This window comes from Pinus tabuliformis, chromosome Q (assembly GCF_031772625.1).
Source record: "Pinus tabuliformis cultivar Carrire ecotype Pingquan chromosome Q, CPIR1, whole genome shotgun sequence".
NCBI lineage: Eukaryota > Viridiplantae > Streptophyta > Pinopsida > Pinales > Pinaceae > Pinus > Pinus tabuliformis.
The window spans coordinates 976,822,679-976,845,513 of record NC_142296.1 but is presented as its reverse complement, the minus strand read 5'-3'; the positions used below and the strand labels follow the sequence as shown (position 1 = coordinate 976,845,513).

Below are 22,835 nucleotides of genomic sequence, written 5' to 3'. Positions count from 1 at the left end.
AAGAGACTATGTGTGACAATTTTGGAAATCTTACTTCAGTGTTCACCGGTTAGGTTATGAGGTTTTTTGCTACGTTAGACTAAACATACATTATGTAATATGATAAAGTAACATTATAATGAAGGACCATTTGAATGGCTTACTTGAGGAGCAAGTGGGGAGATATGAGGTGATATGGGGTGAGGAGGGTAAAAAGGCGAAAGTTGATCATAGGGCCACTTATTGTAACCATAAGTGGTGTTGTATTCTAAGTCTTCAATACATGAGATATGTGGAACAATCCAAAAGAGCATGTGTCAACCTCCAAACTCCACCATGCAAGTACAAGGTGGTAAGTTCATCAATGCCATTTGTAGTGTAGAGTTGGACAACTCTCCTTCCCATGCACATGCTTCCTCCATTTGTATGTATCTCTTTTGGAGATGTTGGGGAATTCTTGTCACTTACCTTTTTTGCATCTATATGTTGTTGGAACTTCATGTTAGTTGTGGACTGAGATGGATAGGTATTGCTGGTTGCATGGGTGCTTGAGTTTTTTCTTAGGACATTACTGCAGAGATGTTCAATCTCGTAAAAATGGTGACGTTTCCATGCAAATACATGGGTGGTTTAGCTTTTGTGGGCCCACTCAAGTGCCCAAAAAGGGAGTGGGGCCCTTCTATGGCAAAAAAACATCTAAATTTAACATTAAATTTAATTTTAATTCACTCCATAGACAGGCTAATCGATTTTACATTCATTTAAAAAAAATTTAAATTTCTTGTTGTTCTTCATATTTGTAGTGTTCCAACTGGATGTTGAGTAGGTTGCAAGATGGTTGTCATTGACGTCAAAGAGTATCAAGCTAAGGGGGCGCTGGTTGTAATGTTGTAGTTGAGTTTGCTCAGATGGAGTTGGAACCTTGGTAAGAGTATTAATGGATGTTGTTGCTCAACTAAGTTTAGGGATAGGGATTATAGCTTTGAAGGCATTTTTGCCTCAGTAGATTAGCTTTTGGGCCTCTGAAAAGTGTATGGTTAGATATTCTTCAAAAGGACCTTTCCAATGGTATATTTTAGCCTAAAAAATGCAAAGGATTGAGGGGTTATAACTGTTTAAAGATTGGCATGGGTTTCGTGCTTCAAGGTTCCACAAACTATTAAACCTGGGTTAAACCACGAGCTGGCAGGGGGCCCCGCCTAATGGTGATCGCTCCAATACCTTTCAGATTGACGACCATTGGCTAATGATTAGCGTGGGAGTTAAAGCAGGCTTGTGCACCTGATGTGATTCGACTTTGTTGGAAGAGTTGGATCAATTGTCAGGGTCTGACATCAGACACCAACAAGCATGGGATTTCACATGCAGCTGGCATCTGATGAGATCCAATGAGTGATGAAGATTTGATCCGACAGTGAAGAGCGATATCGGGCAGCGAACTAGTGCCGGGTTTAACGACCTTCCGAAACCCGATGGGTGAAGTGGCTCAGTGACGTTGCTCTGCAAATGACGTGACCCAACGAGAAGAGGACAATTTGTAGACAAATGGCATACAAGGTTGACATAGCAGACATGTGGAGCAGATGAGAAGTGGACAGTGTGGCAATCTGCACAGGTGACGTCAACGGATGACGTGGACTGCTCTGTACAAGTGACATGTGGCAGTCATTTTTGGAGTTTTCATATAGCCAAGTAGGCCAAATCTAGTGACATGTGGCACCACCTAGAGGTTGCCACATGGCATGCTAATGTCAGGTCATATGGGCCGAGAGCGGAAGCATAAGGTGTGGTCAGTCAGCCCATGGTCCTCTCATCCTATACACACACAATGTTGTCTAATGTCATATATATATATATATATATATATATATGACATGAGACATCAAATATGAAATAAAACCATTATTGTCTATATATATATATATATATTATATCCTGGTTAAACCTACTGGGCACTTTCCCTTGTGTCAAGGATGGTATCTTGGTAAACTGGATTCTTCAGTGCTCAAGGCTGATACAACAATATTCTCATTAAGAGCTCTACATGTTGGTTGTAACTTGTGGGAATTGATCCTAGGTGGGGAGTATAACACTCTTCTCAACCACCTAGGGTAGAGCCAATTGATATATATATGTGTGTGTATTTCCTAAATTTTTCATGGTTATTGATTTTTCTAGTAAACAGGTTTATCAGCCTGTTCCTCTTCAATCTGAGTCGTGACCCTCGTCGAGTTTCTATTTTTAAAATATTTGCAATGGTGCTTATTCCTGAACATGAAATAAGAAATGCCACAAATAGAAAGTATTTTAGTTGGGATCAGTTTTCCATTCTCATAATTGAGCTTTATAAGTCACTTTGATTAATTGATATCTAAGTTTGATAGTTAAAGTTATCAGAGCCATTGGATTCATGATATATACTTTAAAAATGTTAACATTGTTTTTTAATAATTGCAAATCATGGTGTGGTTTTAGACCATAAAATATGTCCTGTAAGAAATTTTTGTAAATGTGGTAAGACTTCAAAGATTTCCCGCTTGAACTAATCGTGGGGAGTTCTTTGCAGCACCCATCAGTTTTTTATGAGATTCCTGGTTTCTTTGATAAGTTTATTTATTTTAAGGTCATGTTGTTCGAGTGAAATCCTTTGTCATGTACAGTGATTGAAAGTTTCTCAAAGTTAGAAATGCTCTGAAAACTTTCTTGTCTTATGCTTTCAAATTTATCACAGTAAATAAGGGGAAGAGCTATGATTCAATCTTCATCATTAATCTTAAATTAGTTTCTTGTTTCTGAAAATGCAGCACCCATGTGGGATTGAAAGTTTCTTGAAGTTAGAAATGCCCTGAAAACTTTCCTGTCATATTTTCAAATTTATCACAGTAAATAAGGGGAACAACTATGATTCAATAATATTCATCATTAATCTTAAATTAGTTTCTTGTTTCTGAAAATGCAGTACCCATGTTAGCTCAAATCCAATTGTTGCAGTTGCATGGCATTCTTTGAGGCAATTTCTCATTACACTCTCTAAAGATGGCTCTTTACATGTTTGGAGGACTCGTATCATTATCAATTCAAACAGGCCACCAATGCGTGCTAACTTCTTTGAACCTGCTGGTAAGTTGCCTTTTCCATTTTATTCATACCGGCAACTTTGATTCTCCTTTCTCAAGATTTGGCATGGCTATTAATAAGAGTATAGACAATTTCCTCAATAAGAGTATAGACAATTTCCTCATATGCATGGCCATTAATAAGTCAGATATCAATACATGAGAGTTCACTATATATTTACAAATTTCAAGGCTTTGAAATGAGTCTTTCATGATCTTCTTATGGAGTTAATATTTATTCTACATTATAAAGGGCATTTTGGTAAGTTCTGATATTCTACTATTGTAGTTTGCTCCCCTTGGACACCCTGGGAATATTTGAACATTCATTCTAACATTTGGGTTGATCCACTGTTTGAAATCTACATTAACAAGCATGAGGAACCAAAAGTTGTGTTGTTTAAAGCTATAAGCTTGGCAAAACTAAGGTTGTGTCCTCTGAAGCAAAGCTTTGGGAAACCAAGGTTGTGTCCTTTGATAATCAAGAATGTTGACTTGTGACTGCAATTCACCTTCAAAGAGACAGTGCTACAACATACCAGACAGATTATTAGCTATTTTGAAGTTTTCAACATATTTGGATGCCCCACAGTTGGATACTATACATAATGTATCAGAGAGTTCTTCTGATCAGATTTTGTCATTTGTGTTGATTTTTGGGTAGCTGCGGGAGGTATTCCCCAGCTACACAAGTCAGCCCATGAAAGAAATTTAAAAGGAGGGAAAATTAAAATTAAATTTGAATTTAAATTGCTCAAGTTGGCTCCAAAAGTTCAGGTCGGCCCAGCAGAAACGGCGTGCCACTTGGGCACTCTAAAATCACTATAAATAGACACTTAAACTTCTCGTTTGATAACTCACTCACCACTCACACGTTCTCTCTCTTTCACACGTGAGAAGCAGTCTGGGGAAGAGGTCGAAGATTTCCAAGGAGCCGAATTTCTGAGCAGCCGAGTTTTGACCAACGTTGATCAGAATTGACTGAGTATTTCAGGGCAGAGTTTGATCAAGTTTCTGCGAAGTTGTAGGAGGCCGAATTTCAGCCTGTTTGACTCAGGTTGACAGAAGTTCTGGGTAGTTGCAGAAGGCTAAATTTTGGCCTGTTTGACCAGGTTTGACCTGTGCTGGATTTTTGGTCTGGGTTGACCAAGTTTTACTTGAAAATATCAGATTGTACTTTTGCTGAACTGAACAATTTCTCCTAGAAAAGATTGCTGGGTTTTCTCCCGAGTTTGGGTTTCCCAGGGCAAAATTTTGGTGTCTATTGTGCATGGCTTTTCTACTGTGATCTTTACTGTTTCTATTGCATTTACAATTGAATTTTCTGAAGTGTAATTGCTTAATGATAGTCTGGAATGTGCTAAAGTAATATCATATATCATTAAAGTAATTAACAAATTATCAATTGCAGAAAATTGTGCTTGTCTAATGAGCACTAGAAAATCACCATGGTACTAGAGCTTTGGTGAAGAAAGGCGACTGAGATCACTCCTTGAAGACATCTATTCTGCAATTTAATCTGTGACCATATCTTTGACCAGATGGCTGCCTCTATCAAGCCTGAAGAAAGGCTGGAAGGTGCAACAAATTTTACGGCTTGGAAGACCAGAATGGATTTCATTCTTGAAGAGAATGATGTAATGGAATATGTGCAAGGAAAGATTACTGAACCTCATGATGATGAGGGAAACACCAAGGACAAGAAGATTGAAACTAAGGCCAAGAGGATTCTTGTTGAATTCATCAAAGATCATTTGATTCCATTTGTTGCGGGGCTGCAGACTTCAAAGCAAATATATGATGCCTTAGTAGGGCTGTATGCAGTCAACAACATTGGTCAGAAGATGGCTTTGAGAAATCAACTTCGTGATATTCAGATGTCTAGATTAGATACCATGCCTTCCTACTTCATGAGGATCTCTTAGTTGAGAGATGAACTCAATGCCATTGGAGAAAATATTGATGAATCGGAACTCGTAACTGTGACACTTAATGGGTTTCCAGATTCATGGGATTCATTTGTATCAAGAGGAGTCTAGGGTAGTATCAAAGGGGAAGATTCAGAGACCTCAAGATGGTGAGTCCCAAGCATTTGCAACTCATATGAAGAATGCTAAAGGAAAAAGGAATTCTGGAAAATTTCATAAAAGAAATGCAAGTAGAAGACATGCTCCCGTTTAGGATCGGAAAAAGAAGGATACGTCAAAGATTCAGTGTTTTGGTTGTCACAAGTTTGGTCACTATAAAAACAAGTGTCCTGAAGGAAAAATGATATGAAGAGGAAGGGCAAGCAGCATGCTTCAACAACAAACATTGATGATGATGAGCATCCAAATCAGAAGAGATCCATGAATGAAAGTACAAATGATATGGATTACTTTTTCTTTTTTGCCTTTATATGCACTATTGCAGATCACAATGACATTTGGTTAGTGGACAGTGGTGCCTCTAGACATGAGAGGTATCCATGACTCTGATCCCCTTACTGCTGCTTCCCGCCTTTGACTACCGTCTGATCTCCTCCTGGCGAAGAGCCACCCACATCTCATCCCAAGGTGGAAGTGTCTATCTGCCCAGTATACTCTAGACAAATACCTCCCAGTCTTTTGAGACTGCATTCAGGGCTGTCGTCACCATCAATTCCTGATCTGGTGTGGCTTCTATGGCAGTCAACTGATCTTGGATCTCATTCAGTCCTCCGAGGAAGGTGTCAATCAGTTCTCCCTTCTTCATCTGATATGACCTCAACTGATTTTCTAGTAACATTCTTCTCTGCACAGAAGTATGCTGGTACAATTTCTTTAGGGCCTCCCACATCTCATTTGCTGTTTCCTTCTCGGCAATGTGTGGTACTACATGGTCCTTGACCCCGTCAAGGATGATGCTCTTGGCCCTCGCCATTGCCTCCTCGTACTTGTCGTTCTTAGCTGGGTCGACTGGGATAGCTATCGTCTTCAAGGCGAAGTGCTTGACACGATTTCTGTCAAGTACGGATAAGATTTTGGCCTTCCAGACTGCGAAGTTTGACGCTCTGTCCAGCCTATCCTGGTCTCTTACTCCGTGTAGTGCCATGATGCTCTTCTACTTCCTCCTGGAAGTTCTCGATGTGACTCCCTTTGATTCTCGATTTCCCTCCTCGAAATCCTTTTGCCTATGTCGAGATGCCCCCTACTCTGATTGTCTGTGCAACTGCACCACTGATCCGGATTTCTCGGCTAGAAACCCTCGGTAGCAACTCCCTCGTCTTGGCCTTGCCCTGTCAAGTACTGTTCTGACTACAGTACCTCACTAGCTCCACTCTGCAACTTTCCCACAGCCTCCTAAACCTCAACAAACTGAAGGTGAGAGCTCTTAGGCTCTGCGCAATCCCGACACTAGCACCCTGGCCTCCTCAGCCAACTGCATTAGCCCTCCTAGCTTTTGCGTGGCTCTGTGTGAGTCTCCCTTAGCCTCCCTTAGCCTCTGCGCTGCCTCTTCCTCGCTCACCCTTGATGATGCAGGCACTCCGTCACCCTTCCCTTGTTGCTGCTCTGCTAGAAACAACTTCTATCACTTGGGACAACTGTTTTCTGCTGCTATTGCTCCGCTCGGCTGATGTCCTCAGTTCTCTTGTGATCTGCAACAACGCTCTGATACCATGATGAAGTTTCTAAGTCTACCAGTTAGAAACCCTCCATGCACTTTACGGATTTATTCCTACCTACTTGTTCTGTTACTTAAACGTTATTTACAATGTAAATACTGAAAATAAACACTAGTGCATGCTCAACATATTATAAATCATCAACTGAAGGAAACAAAAACAAGTACACAAAATGACACCATTATTTTTGGACCAATGTCCCCGAAAAAACCCAATGCGGGAAAACCAGTGAAACTATCTGAGGGTTTTCTTATTAAGCAATTTCAGAGTACAATCTGGGTGCGAAATCCGGCTTACCCAACAGAGAATTTCCTTGGCAGTAGTACCTCTCAGTCTGAGACAAATGTCCTGGTTGAAACCTCGGATAAACCTTCCAGCCTCCTCAGCTCCAATCTGCTCCGGAAACCTCAACGTCTGCCTTTCTGGACTGCGTCAGCCTCTCTCTTCCCAGCGCTGGCCATGTGTCACCTGAATGGTCCTGCATCAACCTCAGGAGGGCCCGCGTCAACCTTCTGGCCCTCTTTGTCAGCAATGCTGGCCTCTTTGAAGCACTGCGCAGCTCTTGGCTACCTCTGCGTGGCACTGCATGAGCGCTGGCTGCTACTCTGTCACTCTTTCTGGCTCCTGTGCTGATCTTCCGGCACTATCTCTGCCTCTTTGTCTCTCTGTACTCAATGCCCCTCAACTACAAATCCGATCACTAATTTTATCTCTCTTAGCAAACTCCACTTTATAGAATAGAATGACTGATCATCTGGTGTGCTCTCCAAGTGACCCTCAAGTCTCCTCTTATACTTTTCTCGTTGACATATCAATGATCGAGATTAAGTCCCTAATCAACAACTAAGATTAGATCTGGCTTGATCCATGTCTTTTGGACCATTATAACACAGTTTTATATTAATCCACATTAATATTTTAATTTCCCTAAGTTTAGACTTAGGGACTCCATTAAAAATATTAATTATTTTAATATCTCCTGAACTGTTTAGAATCTGCCCAAACCCTTTCTGGGCATTGGAGATCTCATGTGCCCCAACCTCTCCACCAAATTTCGTGGCTAGAGCACATCCGATGTACCACAAATCAACAGTTACTAAATCATCACTTGGAATTTCCATTGTTTGAACTGCAACCTCTGAGTATGTCTTCACTTCAATTGGATTTGGATTTGTCTGAACTGTGAGATTAATAGGATCTATGTTTGTTCCCTTTTCTTCGACTTGGACTGAAGACTTCGATACTTCTTTCGTGAAAAGTTCTTCTAATTTGTTTTTCAATGATTTCTTATCATCCTTAAGTTTCTTAATTTGAGTGAGTAGACTTTGATTATGGTTTCTGAGACGTAAGAGTTCTTCATTTTCTGAGTCAAATTTATTTTGGTATTCAAGCTTCTCATCTTTTAAACACTTGATTTGTTCTAATAACCTTTGATTCAGGGCTTTTAAGTGCAAATTTTCTTTTTCTCTCTCGGATAGATTCTTGTTGAATTTCTTCTTGAGACATTCTTTTTCTTCTTTTAATTTTTTCCTTGTATCTTTAGACTTCTTGATCTTCATAAAACCAATCTACGAGATCTTTATACTTCTTTTCTGATGCTTTGTTCTTTTGTTGAAGTTTTGCGATTTCTTTTTTTAATCTTTTAATTTGTGTATGGGTATTACCTTGATATTCTTCCAAAGTAAACAATCTTTGACATTTTGGACAAAGTATTTATACTTCTTTTTGCTTCGTTCTTTTGTGGAATTTTGCGATTTCTTTTTTTAATCTTTTAATTTGTGTATGGGTATTACCTTGATATTCTTCCAAAGTAAACAATCTTTGACATTTTGGACAAAGTATTGTGATTTTTGAAAATTGATGAATACTGATCTTTTGTTCGACAAAATGGACATCTGGACCAAAATGTAGAGTTATGTATGGAATCCATAGTTTCTTTGTTCGAATTGGACTCCATTTGCTTTGTTGATAATTTATAAAAAAAATTCTAACTAAAGACTTGTTTTTAGGTATATATTTTCAAGTTTCTTTGAACTTTGTACTTCAAAACCCCTTTTTTCTTTTTGTTTTTACCTTCTTAAACACCTTGTATTATGCCTTTCCTTGAAAACTTGGGGAAGTAAATAATTCAATTACTTTTTTTTTTTTTTAATTATAACTTGAGTGCCCTTATAATAAACTTATTTGATGCCTTGTGTTATATCCCTTCTAATTTTCTCAATCTTAAAAAAATACCTTGATACTTTCCTTAGCTATTACTCTTTATGTAGCATAAACTCTTATGCTTTAATAAAAGGAGATTCCTTCACTTTATAAGGAGTTTCCTTTCACTTTTTAATATATAAGTGTAATAATAATTCCTATATATAGCTATCACTCAAGCCATATATGCACCGTGTATTGTATTATTCACCCTCGATTGTGATAATGCTCCAACAAATTTTTAATTTTCTTTTAATTTTAAACTAGTCATTGTAAACTAGCAAGTTTCTGGTTTCCAGCTTTGAGATTTCTTACACTAATTTCATCGTTGTACCCTTAGCGTTAATCTTGATAAGAAGTTAAAATAAAAACCATTAATGGTAACCGACATGGTTTTTGGTCGTGACGTTTGGTATTTCTTAGGTTAATCTATATGGTGTACCCTCAATGTTAACTTTAATATCGAGAAAGAGTAGTTCGTTCCTTCTACATAACAATTGAACCCAATTTTTTCAGATGATTCTTCACTGCTTGTCTGACGACTAGAAAGATTTGATTCTTATTTGTTTGTGTGTGTGTGTATATATATATATATATATATATTTTTTTTTTTTCCCTTTCTTTCATTACACGATTTCAAGTTGTAGGGTTTGCAACTGGATCAGTTGCGGATGCCCATTGGGTGGCAGCTGGTTCACCTGTGGCTGGCGACGTTCCACAGTGGTGGCGGTGACTTGGTCTGGCTATTTGGAAGATAGTCCACGACTTGTCAGGTGACGGTGTTATAATCGATTCAATATTCGTGCAGTGGGGCTGCGAATTGTAATGGGGAAGCAGTGCGATGGTAGTGTGGACGGACGATGGTTGTAAGCCGAGTTGAGCCTGACATTGATGGTCGTCGACGACAGAGCAAGTGTGAAGTAAGCACTACTTTTCTTCTTTTCTTTATTTATTTATTTTTTAAAATTTTTTTGATTGATTTTTTTTTTTAATTCTAATTTTCTGCTTTTTTTCTTTTTTTTATTAACTTCCTTTTTTTTAATCTCTCTTTTTTTTAATATATATATATATATATATATATATATATTAAAAAATAGTATATATATATATTAAAAAATAATATATATATATTTTTAATATATATATATATATATATATATATATATTTTAAAAAATATATATATATATATTATATATATATATATATTAATATATATTTTTTAATATATATATATATATACTATTTTTTTATATGTTCTTATTTCTTATTTTTTATGACTTTTTTTCTTTTATATATATATATATACTATTTTTTTATATGTTCTTATTTCTTATTTTTTATGATTTTTTTTCTTTTATATATATATATATATATATATATATAATTTTTGTTTGTTTTTATTTATTTTTTAAAAATAATTTTATGGCCAAAGGTCTGATAGCGAATCCAACAGAATGGAAAACCTCCAGCTATATAGCAAAACACTTGATCGCGACGACAACTACGTTGATGAAGACTTTAATGTCCAATGGTCCAGATCAGAGAACGTGGCTCTAATACTAATGTAATGAACAAAGTTTGTTTACTCAGAGGAATGCTCTGATACCAATGTAACGAACACAGTTCACATACACAATGGAGTAATCTTCGGAAGACTTTGAAGACAGACATCCATTGTTGGACAAGTAATTGTGAATTGAATATTATATAAAAGAATTGATGAGATGATTACAATGAGGGTGAGGACCTGCTTATATATCCTAGGTAGGTACCTCTTCACAACGGTTATGTCCTTAGGGACATACCTCATGATTACTAATTATTTAATTAATTAATCATTAATTATGATTACTATTGCTTACATTATTTTCTATTATTTCACTATAAATTATATTCATAAAAGCATTGTTAGCTTTATTAGTTAGGTGTTTAGTAGATGAACATGCGCTTAGATTTTCTAACTTTAGCATGAATTGAAGAGCTGCCTTTGCACTCCCACAGTGTACCTTGTGTCACTGGTTGTAACTTTTAATCCTGTTTATATACTTTTTGAGTCATTTGTTGGACACTGATAAACTTATCTTCCCTCATCTTTGATATTCAAAGAGAAACATGTGGTGAAAATGTATTGGTATGCCCAGATGACCTTCCCATGTACAAGATAATGAATACACGTAGTAGATGCATGTGAAACAACACTTCACAAGAAATGGATGTGTAGGTTTTGTCAATATAAATAAATCTGCTGTGAAGTAGTGAGTATTTTGTGTGCATGTTAAGAAATTCTTGCTTTTTGGATATCTGATTTTTATGAAAAATCTTGAAACATTAGAAATTGTTATGCTATGAGCTTTTCCTGATAATGAAAAGAAAAAAATGGTTATTTCATGCATTTGCATCCTAAGTGAGTAAATTTTTTATTTATTTCGTACTATTTTGTAGCTAAAGAGATAATGAAAAGAAAAAAATGGTTATTTCATGCATTTGCATCCTAAGTGTGTAAATTTTTATTTATTTCATACTATTGTGATAGCTAAATATGTGTTGGCATCTTAAGTTGTCTCACCTGCCGGTCTGCTGCTTTATTAGTACGTTCTAATGTATGTGAGAGTGGGTCTGCATTTTCAACATGAGATACTGATTACCTATATATTTACAGTGTAACTAATCTTTTTTCAATCCATGCAGGGATTGAATCAATTGACATTGCCAAGATACTCTCTCAAAATGGTGGAGAAGCAGTTTACCCACTGCCACGCATCAAGGATTTGCTTGTACATCCTAAATTGAATTTATCCACAGTTTTATTTTCGGTCAGTATGAGTAGAATATCCCAATTAAATCTACCTGGCTTATAAGTTCTGGACTTTATAGCTGTTGCCTTTTAGATGATACCTTAAAGCTTCGGTGATTTCTGTGATAGAATGTTGCAACTGGTGATGATTCCAATGGTAGAAATGTCTCATTCTCTCGTGAAGCGAGGAAACAACTTTTTGCGGTTCTGCAAAGTGCAAGAGGATCACCAGGTATTTGTCCCTACAGACTTTCGTGGTTTCACAATGATATATTGGTATTGGCCTAGTAAATAACTAAGAGAGTTGTAACCAGGTGATAAAATATTGGTCAACTTAACTTTGTTGTGAAAATGATGCATGCATTCTGGTAAGAGTGGTTGCTGTTTAATTCAGATTGCTCGTGTTACATTGAGTGCTACTTAAGTTGAAACTGTAATTCCTGCATCAAAAAACATATAGCATACAATTCCTGGAAGTTTCTGCTTGTATTGTCCATGCAAAGTTGTTCAAGTGAGGTACAAAATGTTTTGACAAATGTCTCAGAAACAACAGCCTCGAAGTTGGTACTTGTACATATTATATTGAGATTGTGAATTCTACATTCAATGATATAGTATTGTATTCTTTATATGGAAAATTTCACTTCTAGCATCCGTAATAAGTTGATAAGTTGATGAATGCTTTCAAAAACTTCAACAAAATATTTAGCTTTCATTGTTGGTTATATGATTGAAGAATTGAAGTCATCATTTAGCAACTCTTCTGTGACAGTTTAATCTTTCTTCCTTGAGAATGGGCTTGATCAAGTATTCTAACTAGTTGGTCATGACATGGAATTTCTCTGCCTTTTGGTTCTTTTCTTATATGTATCCTGGTTGTTTGCTCTTTAGAAAATGTTGCCTTTGACTTGAATGGGACCATGAAACATGGTTGACAGCTTTTCTTTTCTGCCTTCTTGTACCTTTGTCATGTAACATGTTCCCAGGCATTCGCTACTTTCCAAATGAGTGACGTGTTTGGATAGCTACCATAAACCTGCATGATAGTTACTTATTGTTTCATGCTATTCTGAGGCATGATTAAAATTAATCATAAGAACATAATGTTTCTGAATTTGTGTTGCATGGGTGAAAAAGATGATTCTATTTGTTGAAAATGTTTTGTATGCATCTTCTTCTGCTGTTGAGCTAAGATTATAGTTTTTTTAATGTCCAACGAATGACTATAAATAGGTCAACGAGACAAAAGGATACAACCAATACGAGTATGATGTGGGAGTGTAAACACAAACTCCTAGAAAATTGCCAAAGCTAAATCTAGGATAAAATGAAAAAGGATACAATAATAGAACAACTTCATAAACATGTATATTACTGGATCAGGTAGAAGGGTAAGTGAATAAGTCTAGGGCTGGAGGTCGATGATGTCAAGACTCAAGAGTGCCCTAGTCTGATAGGAAACAACTAGGGGGGCAACAATGGTGTTGGCTCACTATCGGAGTCCTTTGGATCCAACAAGGGGTCTGGTTGCATGATCCTGTTGATGAAAAATGTAACTAGGTTCGGTCTTCAAAATGTATTTGAGTCATTCTGTAATGTACTTGTCAAAAGAATGAAAAATAAATATTATTATTATTATTACAATGACTTATTAAAGCACAGATTTCATGCTTGGGTCATCTTTTATTAGTCAAATTTCCCATTGTGGACTCCTACGATTTATATTGAGTCATTAGAGTCATTGTACATTTTATGAGACCTTTCTTGGGCTTTGGAATCATGTAAAAAGATTTATTATTGAGTCAAATTAGGTATTTGACACCTCCACACCAAGTCGGCCTCAAGGAGATAAAGTCGGCAGCAAACAAGGAAATTCGACCTCACCTCAAGCCTATATATACAAGCAGATCGAATTCATTTGGAGTAGTCACTCACTCTCACACAAGTTCAATATCCAGAAGAAAGAGCTGGAAAAGTGCGAAGTAGGAAAGGAGGCTAAAAGGAGTGCGAAGTTGGAGAAGAAGGAAGAAGAAGGCAAGATTGAAATTTTGGGCTATCTCTCTCTCTCTCATGTGGGCTCCTCTAGGAGATCAAAGTCTTTCTTGTCTAGTTGAAGTTGCTGCTGCTGCCATTTGATGGGTCGAAGTGCTGCTGCTACTACTGCCATTTGCTGGGTCGAAGTGTTGTTGCTTCAAGGTCGAAGTTATGGGTCGAAGTTGCTGCAAGAGGAGGCTGACTTGGTGGTTGGAGGTTTGTGTCTAGGTTGAAGAGTCTCAAGAAAACTATTGAAGAGATTTTGACTGGGTTTTCCCCTAAATAGGGGTTTTATCTTGGTAGAGTGCCTACATCTTGTGTCTTGTGTTTTTGTGATCTTCATACATACATAATTTGGTAATTGTTTGATGAAAGATCATATAACAAAGAAGTAAAAGAAGGCAACATGATTCACAAGTAATTATCAAGAAAGCGAAATCTAACCCTAACTCTACTAGCATTAATTTCTCAACATGGTATCAGAGCTAAGGTCAAGGAAGATTGAAGATCACTCTGTTGGTTTGAAGGAAATGGTTACTCCCTCAATGATATGTTGAAAGGGATTCAATATTGCAGGAAGATGGATCAAGAAGATCTTCTACTACTTATTCAACAAGGTCAAAAGTCAAGGGCTCTTAGCTGCACTTATAGGTTCACATTGTAATATCCCTAAGGAAAATTTACAGTAATAAACAAAGCATACATAGTAAAAATACATAGAAAAATTGCACGCAAATCATACCACGATATAGAGCCAAAACTGCTCTGTGCTAAGCCATTTTATTATGAAAGCATGGGGTTACAATCTAATGTTTGGAAAGTGTGCACCTGGGCTTGCCTAAGGCAAGCTAGCAAAGCCCAAGTGAAGAAGACAAGTCCCCCAAAGCTGTTGGCTGATCTCTCTCTGGCTCTGCGCCGAACTGCCCACAAAATGAGCTACTGGCTGTAAACAATAGTTGTTAGGGCCTCCTTTGGTGCTCAGAAAATTCCGGGAAATTAACCTTGGGCTCTCCTCCAATAACCCACAAAAACCCACGAAGGAATTGGCCAAATGTTGACCTTGGAATTTCGGCCCAATTTCCCCTAGCTCCTCCTGTTGCTGGGTATTTTGACCCACCTGTAAATTCTGCTGCTGAGTGTCCCCAAAATGGCTGAAATCTTCAACAATTCTCCTTCTCGGACTCCCCCACAAATCTCAGCCCCAAACTCCCTTCTCTCCTCAAGTCCCATGTGTGGCGCTAACAAGGACAACATAGTCACTACATTGTTGCTCTGGAACTCCTCCACACTCCCACTACGTTGCTCCCGGATCGATCTGAAAAGGATGAGATTCCCTCCTTGGGCTGGCACTCGAAGTCCACCGAAGCAAGGGGTGAGATTTCCGCCTGGAAACCTCTTGTGCTCAACAACACTTGTAGACTTGGCTTCAACTCAAGTGTGCTAGTCTAAGAGAAAACTCAAATGATCAAGAATACCCAAAAGTGATTGCCTCCACTTTTGTCAAAGTGCCTCCCAATTGCCCATGTGGGCCCAACCATCGACTTTCCCCCACCAATTTCCCTCCAGTGAGTGCGTACTTCCTATGGGGCCTTATTTCTCCATGAGTGGCCCCCACTTACCACCAATAATTCGATTTTCTCCCCTTCTCATAATGTTTGGGCCTCTTCTTAATGTTGGGACCCTCAAACCCACTTTTCCTAAGTGCAAATATGAAATAAGACAAAATTGGGAAAAATTTATATTTCCCCTTAGCAATATTGCTAAGTGGGAAACAGTCCTCCTTGCCAAAACGTTGCTTGTCCTCAAGCAATTGCAATGAAGGATGTTGAAGTGTTTGCTCTCCCTCCCAAGTGGCAGGTTCCTCCATCTAATAAAAAATTCTTTGATAACCCTGTTTTGCAAGTGCCTCTCACAGGTGTCTAGAATAGCCTCCAGCTCCAAAACCAAGTGCCCCTCATCATCCATGGTTGGTAGCTCTGTAGCTGTGGTCACCTGTTGACCCAATGCCTTTTTCAGGCAAGACACATGAAAAATGTTATGAACTCAACTCCTCGGGTAGCTCCAACTCGTATGCTACCTCCCCAACTCTCCTGGTGACTCTATACGACCCATAAAAGTGAGGCTTGAGCTTCTCAACCGCCTTCTGTTTGAGTGTCGACAGTCTGTACGACTGAAGTCTCAAGAAGACCAAATCCCCAACCTCAAACTGCCTCTTGACTCGACCTCTATCTGCATAGAGCTTTTGCTGGTTCTGCGTAGTCTGCAGGTTATCTTTGAGAGCCCGCAAGATATCTTGGCTCTCTCGTATCCAATCCGTGGCGCTAGGGGCCTTGCTGTCTCCAAACATCACATCAACAAAAGATAATGCATCATAACCATACAAAGATCTGAATGGGGACATACCTATGGACATGTGATACGTTGTGTTGTAGTAGTATTTGCCCAAATGCAACCACCGTATCCATGCACGTTGATGGCGTGTCACATAGTTGCGTAGGTAACCCTCCAACCATTTGTTGATTATCTTTGTCTGCCCATTGGTTTGGGCTTGATAACTGGTACTCAGAGTGAGCTCTGTGCCCACTAGTCGAAATAACTCCTGCCAAAATCCCCCCATGAACCTGCTGTCCTGATCGCTGGCAATGGTCTTCGAGAGACCATGAAGTCGAAATACCTCCCTGAAAAACAGTTTGGCCACCTATGAGGCTGAAGACTGGGCTGAGATGGCGAAAAAGTGGGCAAACTTCGTCAATCGGTCCACCACCACATATATGTAGTCCTTTCCCTGAACTGTGGGCAACCCAATAACAAAATCCATCGACACACTCTCCCATTTCCCCTCAGGGATAGGAAGAGGTTGTAGTAACCCAATAGGGTGTGTCTTCTCACCGTTGTTCCTTTGACATGTGTCACACTCTCGGACATGCCTCAGAACATCATCCTTAAGGCCCCTCCATGCAAAACGCTCCTTGATGGCCCTGTATGTCTTGGTAAACCCATGATGCCCTGCTAATGGTGAGTCATGGGCAACTTGCATGATCTTCTCCCTCCACTAGGAGCTGGGTACTAAATAAATCCGGTCTCGAAAGTAAATCACCTTATTCATCACCCTGTACTAGTCATCCGCCACTGCACCATCAAGGGCGTCACATGCAAATTAATCCTTGGAATACTCCGCCAGTAACTGTGCCCTCTAGTCTGGTGCATTGCTCATCAGTGAAATGGTAGCTGGCCTCCTGGACAACGTATCAACTACCACATTATGCGTTCCTTTGACATACGCAATGTCAAAGTCGTATGCCTGGAGCTTGCTCACCCACTTTTGTTGCCTCTGCTGCAACTGTTTTTGCTCCAAGAAGAATCTGAGACTGTTGCGATCTGTCTTGACCCGGATGCTGTTTCCCAACAAGTATTTCCTGAACTTGGCTGGCAAATGCATGATTGCTAGCATCTCTTTGTCATAAATGGAGTACAACCTCTCATGGAGCAGTAGCTTCCGGTTCTCGAAAGCTATCGGGTGTACCCCCTACATCAAAACTGCTCCTACACCCTCTCTGGATGCATCACACTCAAGTACAAAGGGCTGTGCGAAATCTGGGAGTGCCAACACTGGGCCTCTTGCAAGCTGTGGCCCATCTGTCCATTCAAATGCCCCCTTCTTCGTCAAATTGGTGAGGGGAGCTACCAACTGAGAGAAGCCCTTCACGAATGCCTTGTAGTAGGTGCATATACCCACAAACCCCTCAACTCCCTCACATTCCGGAGCTCTAGACAGTCCCAGATGGCCCTGATCTTCTCCTCATGGACTCTCACACCGTCCTCCCCAATAATGTGCCCTAGATAGAGCATCTTCGTCAAGCCAAACTCACACTTGGACAACTTAGTGTAAAACTGCTGCTCCTCCAAAATACGCAATACTGTCTCCAAATGTTGCAAGTGTTCCTCCCAGGTCTGGCTATAGATTAAAATATCATTGAAGAACACCAACAAGAACTTCTACAATTGCCCACGAAACACGTCGTTCATGCAGGATTGGAAGGTCATAGGTGCGTTGGTTAGCCCGAAAGGCATAACCAAGAATCGAAGTGCCCATAGTGTTACTAGAAAGTTGTCTTAGGGATGTCTTGATCCCTCACTCTGATTAGGTGGTACCCCGAACATAAGTCAATCTTGGAGAAGAACTTAGCCCCCCTCAGTATGTCCATCAACTCATCTATGCACGGGATAGGGTAACAGTTCTTCAAGGTCTTCTTGTTGAGGGCTCGGTAGTCGATGCACATGCGTAAGGTCCCATCCTTCTTCTTCACCAGGACAACTGATGAAGCAAAAGGGCTGGAGCCCAATTGCCAACAACTCATGAATGGCCCTCTCAATCTCATCCCTATATGCCCTAGTATGTCTGTACGAGGTAGTAATTGTACCCCTGGCTCCAACTCAATAGTAGGCTCAAAACCTCGATTAGGTGGTTGCTCAAGCGGTATGTCTCCAAACACGACCAGGTACCTGTCCAAAATAGCTTGTATGCTTGGGTGCGGTGGCTTGGGCTGACCCCCAGCCTAAAAAATCCTCAACTCCACGACCCACTCTGGACCCACTCAATGTCACCATGCCTCAAATTAGCCTCCATCCCGTGGGCCGAAACAGTCTGTGGAGGGTAAGAGCAATGTTGCACGAAGCCCCCCCCCCCCCCCCCCCCCCCCCCCAAACGGTTCCAAGCCCTGAAGCGCGTCCCGTACGGAAGTGCCTAGGAAGCTTGGCCGGAAGCGCGCTTCCGAATTTTTTGCTGCTTCCTTGAAATTCAGAAGCGTGGTACAGAATTTCTCCTTGAATCCCTTTCCCCTGTTGTTACTGCAATTTTGCTGCCTCAACTCCTTAATACCCTTAGACAAATCCTGCACGACCTTGAGAAGATGTTGGGCAAACTCCTCCTCTTTACTCCTTTTGTCTCCCTCGTTATCCCCCATGTTTGGCCTTTCGACCTTTGGTTCAACTATCACTGGATCTGGGGTAATTTGTAGCTGCCTCTCTCTGCTCTTGTACCTTTGCCTCCGGAAAGTTACGTTTTGTTGGTCTACTGGTGTCATAGACCGATGTTACTGCCACAGGCTGAGCCAAGCTTATGAGCTCTGATACCACTGTAATATCCCTAAGGAAAATGTACAGTAATAAACAAAGCATGCATGGTAAAAATACATAGAAAAATTGCACGCAAGTTAGATCACGATATAGAGCCAAAAATTGCGTTGTGCTAAGCCATTTTATTATGAAAGTATGGGGTTATAATTTGTTGTTTGGAAAGTGTGCACCTGGGCTTGCCTAAGGCAAGTTAGCAAAGCCCAAGTGAAGAAGACAAGTCCCCCAAAGCTGCTGGCTGATCTCCCTTTGGCTCTACGCTAAATTGCCAGAAAATAAGCTGCTAGTTGTAAACAATAGCTGCTAGGGCCTCCTTCGGTGCTCAGAGAATTCCTGGAAATTAACCTCGGGTCTCCTCCAATGACCCACAAAACCCATGAAGGAATTGGCCAAATGTTGACCTTGGAATTTCCGCCCAATTTCCCCTAGCTCTTGTTGCTGCTGGGTATTTCGACCCTACTATAAGTCCTGCTGCTGGGTGTCCCCAAAATGGCTAAATCTTCAACAATTCTCCTTCTCGGACTCCCAAATATCAACCCCAAACTCCCTTCTCTCCTCAAGTCCCACGTGTGGCATTAACAAGGACAACACAGTCCCTATGCTGTTGCTGCTAGAACTCCTCCAAATTCCCACTACGCTGCTCCTGGATCGATTCGAAAAGGATGAGACTGTTAGGATATTCCGACACATAGGATATAGTTAAGTTCAACTTGGTCTAGTATAGAGTTAGGTTAGAGTTAGGTAAAGTGTGTTTCTTTACCGTTGTACATTTTGTAACTTACAATCCGACGGTCACGATATGTAGTGATCCGACGGTTCACTCTCACCTCGGTATTACCGACACTTGATCCGTGGCTTGACACCCGATTGGTCCATGAGTTCTATTTAAAGCGCATGGAGGGTCATTGTTCGGGTAATCCGTGCATGAGAGAAGCTTATGTAAATTTTCATTCTTTGATTAATAAATTGCCTGTAGTACCCACGTTGGGACAGGCCGTGGACTGTTTCCCTCCTTGCACTCTGAGGGTTTTAACCACGTCAAAAATACTGGTGTATTGATTTGAGATCTGGTTGTGAGCGGTGTCCTTTTGGTATTCTTTCTGTGGAACTTACCCTGTAAATTCCTACATGGTATCAGAGCTATTTGAGGGCCGCGTCCGTTGGTGATCCAAATCTGAAGCCGGTAGAACTGCATGCGGCTGTCGTTTCCTAGATCTGCTGTTTCTGACTGCTTTCGGGCCGAGAGGACTGCTCTGTTGCGTTCGGAGCATCTGTTCCAGTGAGGAACCCCTTTCGTTTCACGCGAAAAGGTTTCCGGTAGCCCTAGCTGCGTCATTTTTCAGATCGGGAGGTATACAGTGTTTTTTTTGCAGTTTACTGTTATTTTCTCTCTGCTTATTTCGGTTTCAGTTTATTTAGCCTTTTTTTTACCGGATCTATACCTTTCATTTCTGCGTATGCTCTTTGCCCTGCGACTCTGTGCGATCTGGGCAAATCAGAAACAGAAAGGAAGGATTTTTCTCATGCGTATGCTCTTTTCCCTGCACCTTAGTGTGATCTCGGAAAATCAGAAACATTGAGAAAAATATTTAGTTTTTCGGCTAAAGCTAACTTTGAGATTTTTTTTTTTAAATTTCTAGTTTTTTGGCTAAAGCTAACTTCGAGCCGCAAGGTTCGTTTTTCTTTGCATATTCGTGTTGGGTTTTGTGTTTTGTGTTTTGTAGGGAAAAAGAGCTTTCTCAAGGCAAGCACGCAAACCAAGGCCCCCCCCCCCCCTCTCTCTCTCTCTCTCTCTCAAATTTTTTGTATAGATCAATTGGTTCAAAGCTATTTTAAGAGAGTAGAGGTCTTGGGTTCAAGTCTCCATTTTGTGGGGGCGGATTTTTTCATTCCCGCACATTCGCGCACTTTGCCGGCAACGTCAACAATTTTTTTTTCAAAAAGCCATAACTTCTTCATCCGGAAGCCTTTTTCAGAGCCGTTTTTTTTAAAACCGCCTATTTTTTCGAGATCTATCCATTGGAACACTTACTTTCAGCATCTTCAGCTTCAGTTTTTTTTAAAATGGAAAGTCCATGCCAAGTCATTCTTGACAGCACTAACTACTTCCAATGGGTAGCCTACATGGAAGATTTACTTAGAAGTAAAGGTCTCTTCAGAATAGCCACAGACCAAGAGAAGAAACCAAAAGATGAAGACAAGGCGGCAAAATGGGAAAATAGACAAGATCAAGCACGTGGTTTGATAGGGATGTCTATTTCTCCTGATCTTAGATTCCACATTGCAGAACTTGAGACTCCTCATGAAGCATTAGAAAAACTTGCTAAAGTTTTTGGGATTAAAAATGAAATTAGAGCCCATCAACTTGAAAATGAGCTGCTTACTTTGGATCCTAATAATTTTTCTTGCATTGAAGATTTCTTGTCCAAATTCAAGACCCTTAGATATCTCTTGGAAGGTGTTAAAGTTAAGAAAGAAGATGGTAACCTTATTTATTCCATCCTTACTAAGTTGGGACCAGCCTACTCTGTATTTGTTTCCACTTTCCATTCTACAAGGGAAGCTTTCATTTGTCAAGGACAAGACTACAAGGCCCCTTCCTTTGACTCCTTTTGTGATTCCTTAATAAGAGAACAAGAAAAACTCTTACACCTTGGTCTTCTTAATCTTGGAAACTCTTCCACGAAAGCGTTAGCCGCCCAGCAGCAACCAAATTCAAAGAATCCTAAGAAGTCATATCCTCAAAAGAATGGTCCTAAACCATCTCAGCCTCAAAATGAAAGATCATTTCAGCAAAATGATAAGACCAATAAAAACAAATGGAAGAAGACTGATAGACATTGTAACTTTTGTAATCGAGATGGCCACTTAGAATCTAAATGCTTTAAGAAGATGGAAGCCTTGGAAGCCGCAATGAAGAAACATAACATCCATGTGGAGCCTACTTCAACTTCAACTTCCGGAATGGCACTTTCTGCATGTCATTGTCAATCATCTCAGTCTGGTTATGCATTAAATGTATCTTCTTCTTCTTCTCATTCTCATGAGTGGCTCATTGATTCTGGAGCCTCTTGTCACATGGCCAAAAACCAAGCCATGTTTTCTTCTTTAAATGATTGTAACACCAAAAATATATATATTGGTGATGATAGATCTCTTAATGTTGTAGGGACTGGAACTGTTCATCTAGACAATGGTCAGTTTAATGATGTATTATGTGTTCCAACCTTATCCTGCAACCTTCTATCTGTCTATCAGATAACTCATTCAGGTGAAGGTAAAATTGTTGAATTTTCACCTCATGATGTTGTAATCAAGGATCTAAAAGATCCTAAACAGATTCTAGCTACTGGTCTTGCTGATGATTCCAAAAGGTTGTATAAGTTTCACAACTTTGGGTCATCCAATCTTCCCTCAGTATTTGTTGCTCATAATGATGAAGTGAGCAAACTTTGGCATGAGCGATTTGGTCACTTAAACTATCGCTCCCTTCAGCATCTATGTAAAGAAAATATGGTGACAGGTCTTCCTATGGTATCTTGCAGAGATGGTGTTTGTTCCGGATGTGTACTCGGAAAACATCATCGGGACAGTTTTGACAAACGTGCCTCTTGGCACGCCTCAGCCCCTTTACAGCTTGTGCACAGTGATTTATGTGGTCCTCTTCCTGTTGCTTCATTCTCTGGCTGCAAGTACTTCTTAACTTTCATTGATGATTTCTCCAGACGCACTTGGGTATACTTCTTAAAACTCAAGAGCGAAGTATTTAACACTTTTTTGGCCTTCAAAGCCTTTGTTGAAAAACAATCTGGACATCAAATTCTTAAGCTAAGAACTGATAATGGTGGAGAATATGTTAAAAACACATTCATCAACTTTTGCACCGAAAATGGAATTCAAATGCAACATACTGTTCCATACACTCCACAACAA

General features: G+C 39.8%; 1 protein-coding gene across 1 annotated transcript in view; it reads left to right on the top strand.

The window, feature by feature from the left end:
* Positions 1 to 22,835, top strand: part of LOC149222743 (Transducin/WD40 repeat-like superfamily protein) — a 240,266-nt gene that overhangs the window by 145,228 nt on the left and 72,203 nt on the right. Inside the window, exons 7-9 of the mRNA XM_089385608.1 lie at positions 2,939 to 3,099; positions 11,630 to 11,754; positions 11,865 to 11,967. Of these exons, the coding sequence (XP_089241734.1) occupies positions 2,939 to 3,099; positions 11,630 to 11,754; positions 11,865 to 11,967 (389 nt within the window). The remainder of the gene's footprint in view (positions 1 to 2,938; positions 3,100 to 11,629; positions 11,755 to 11,864; positions 11,968 to 22,835) is intronic.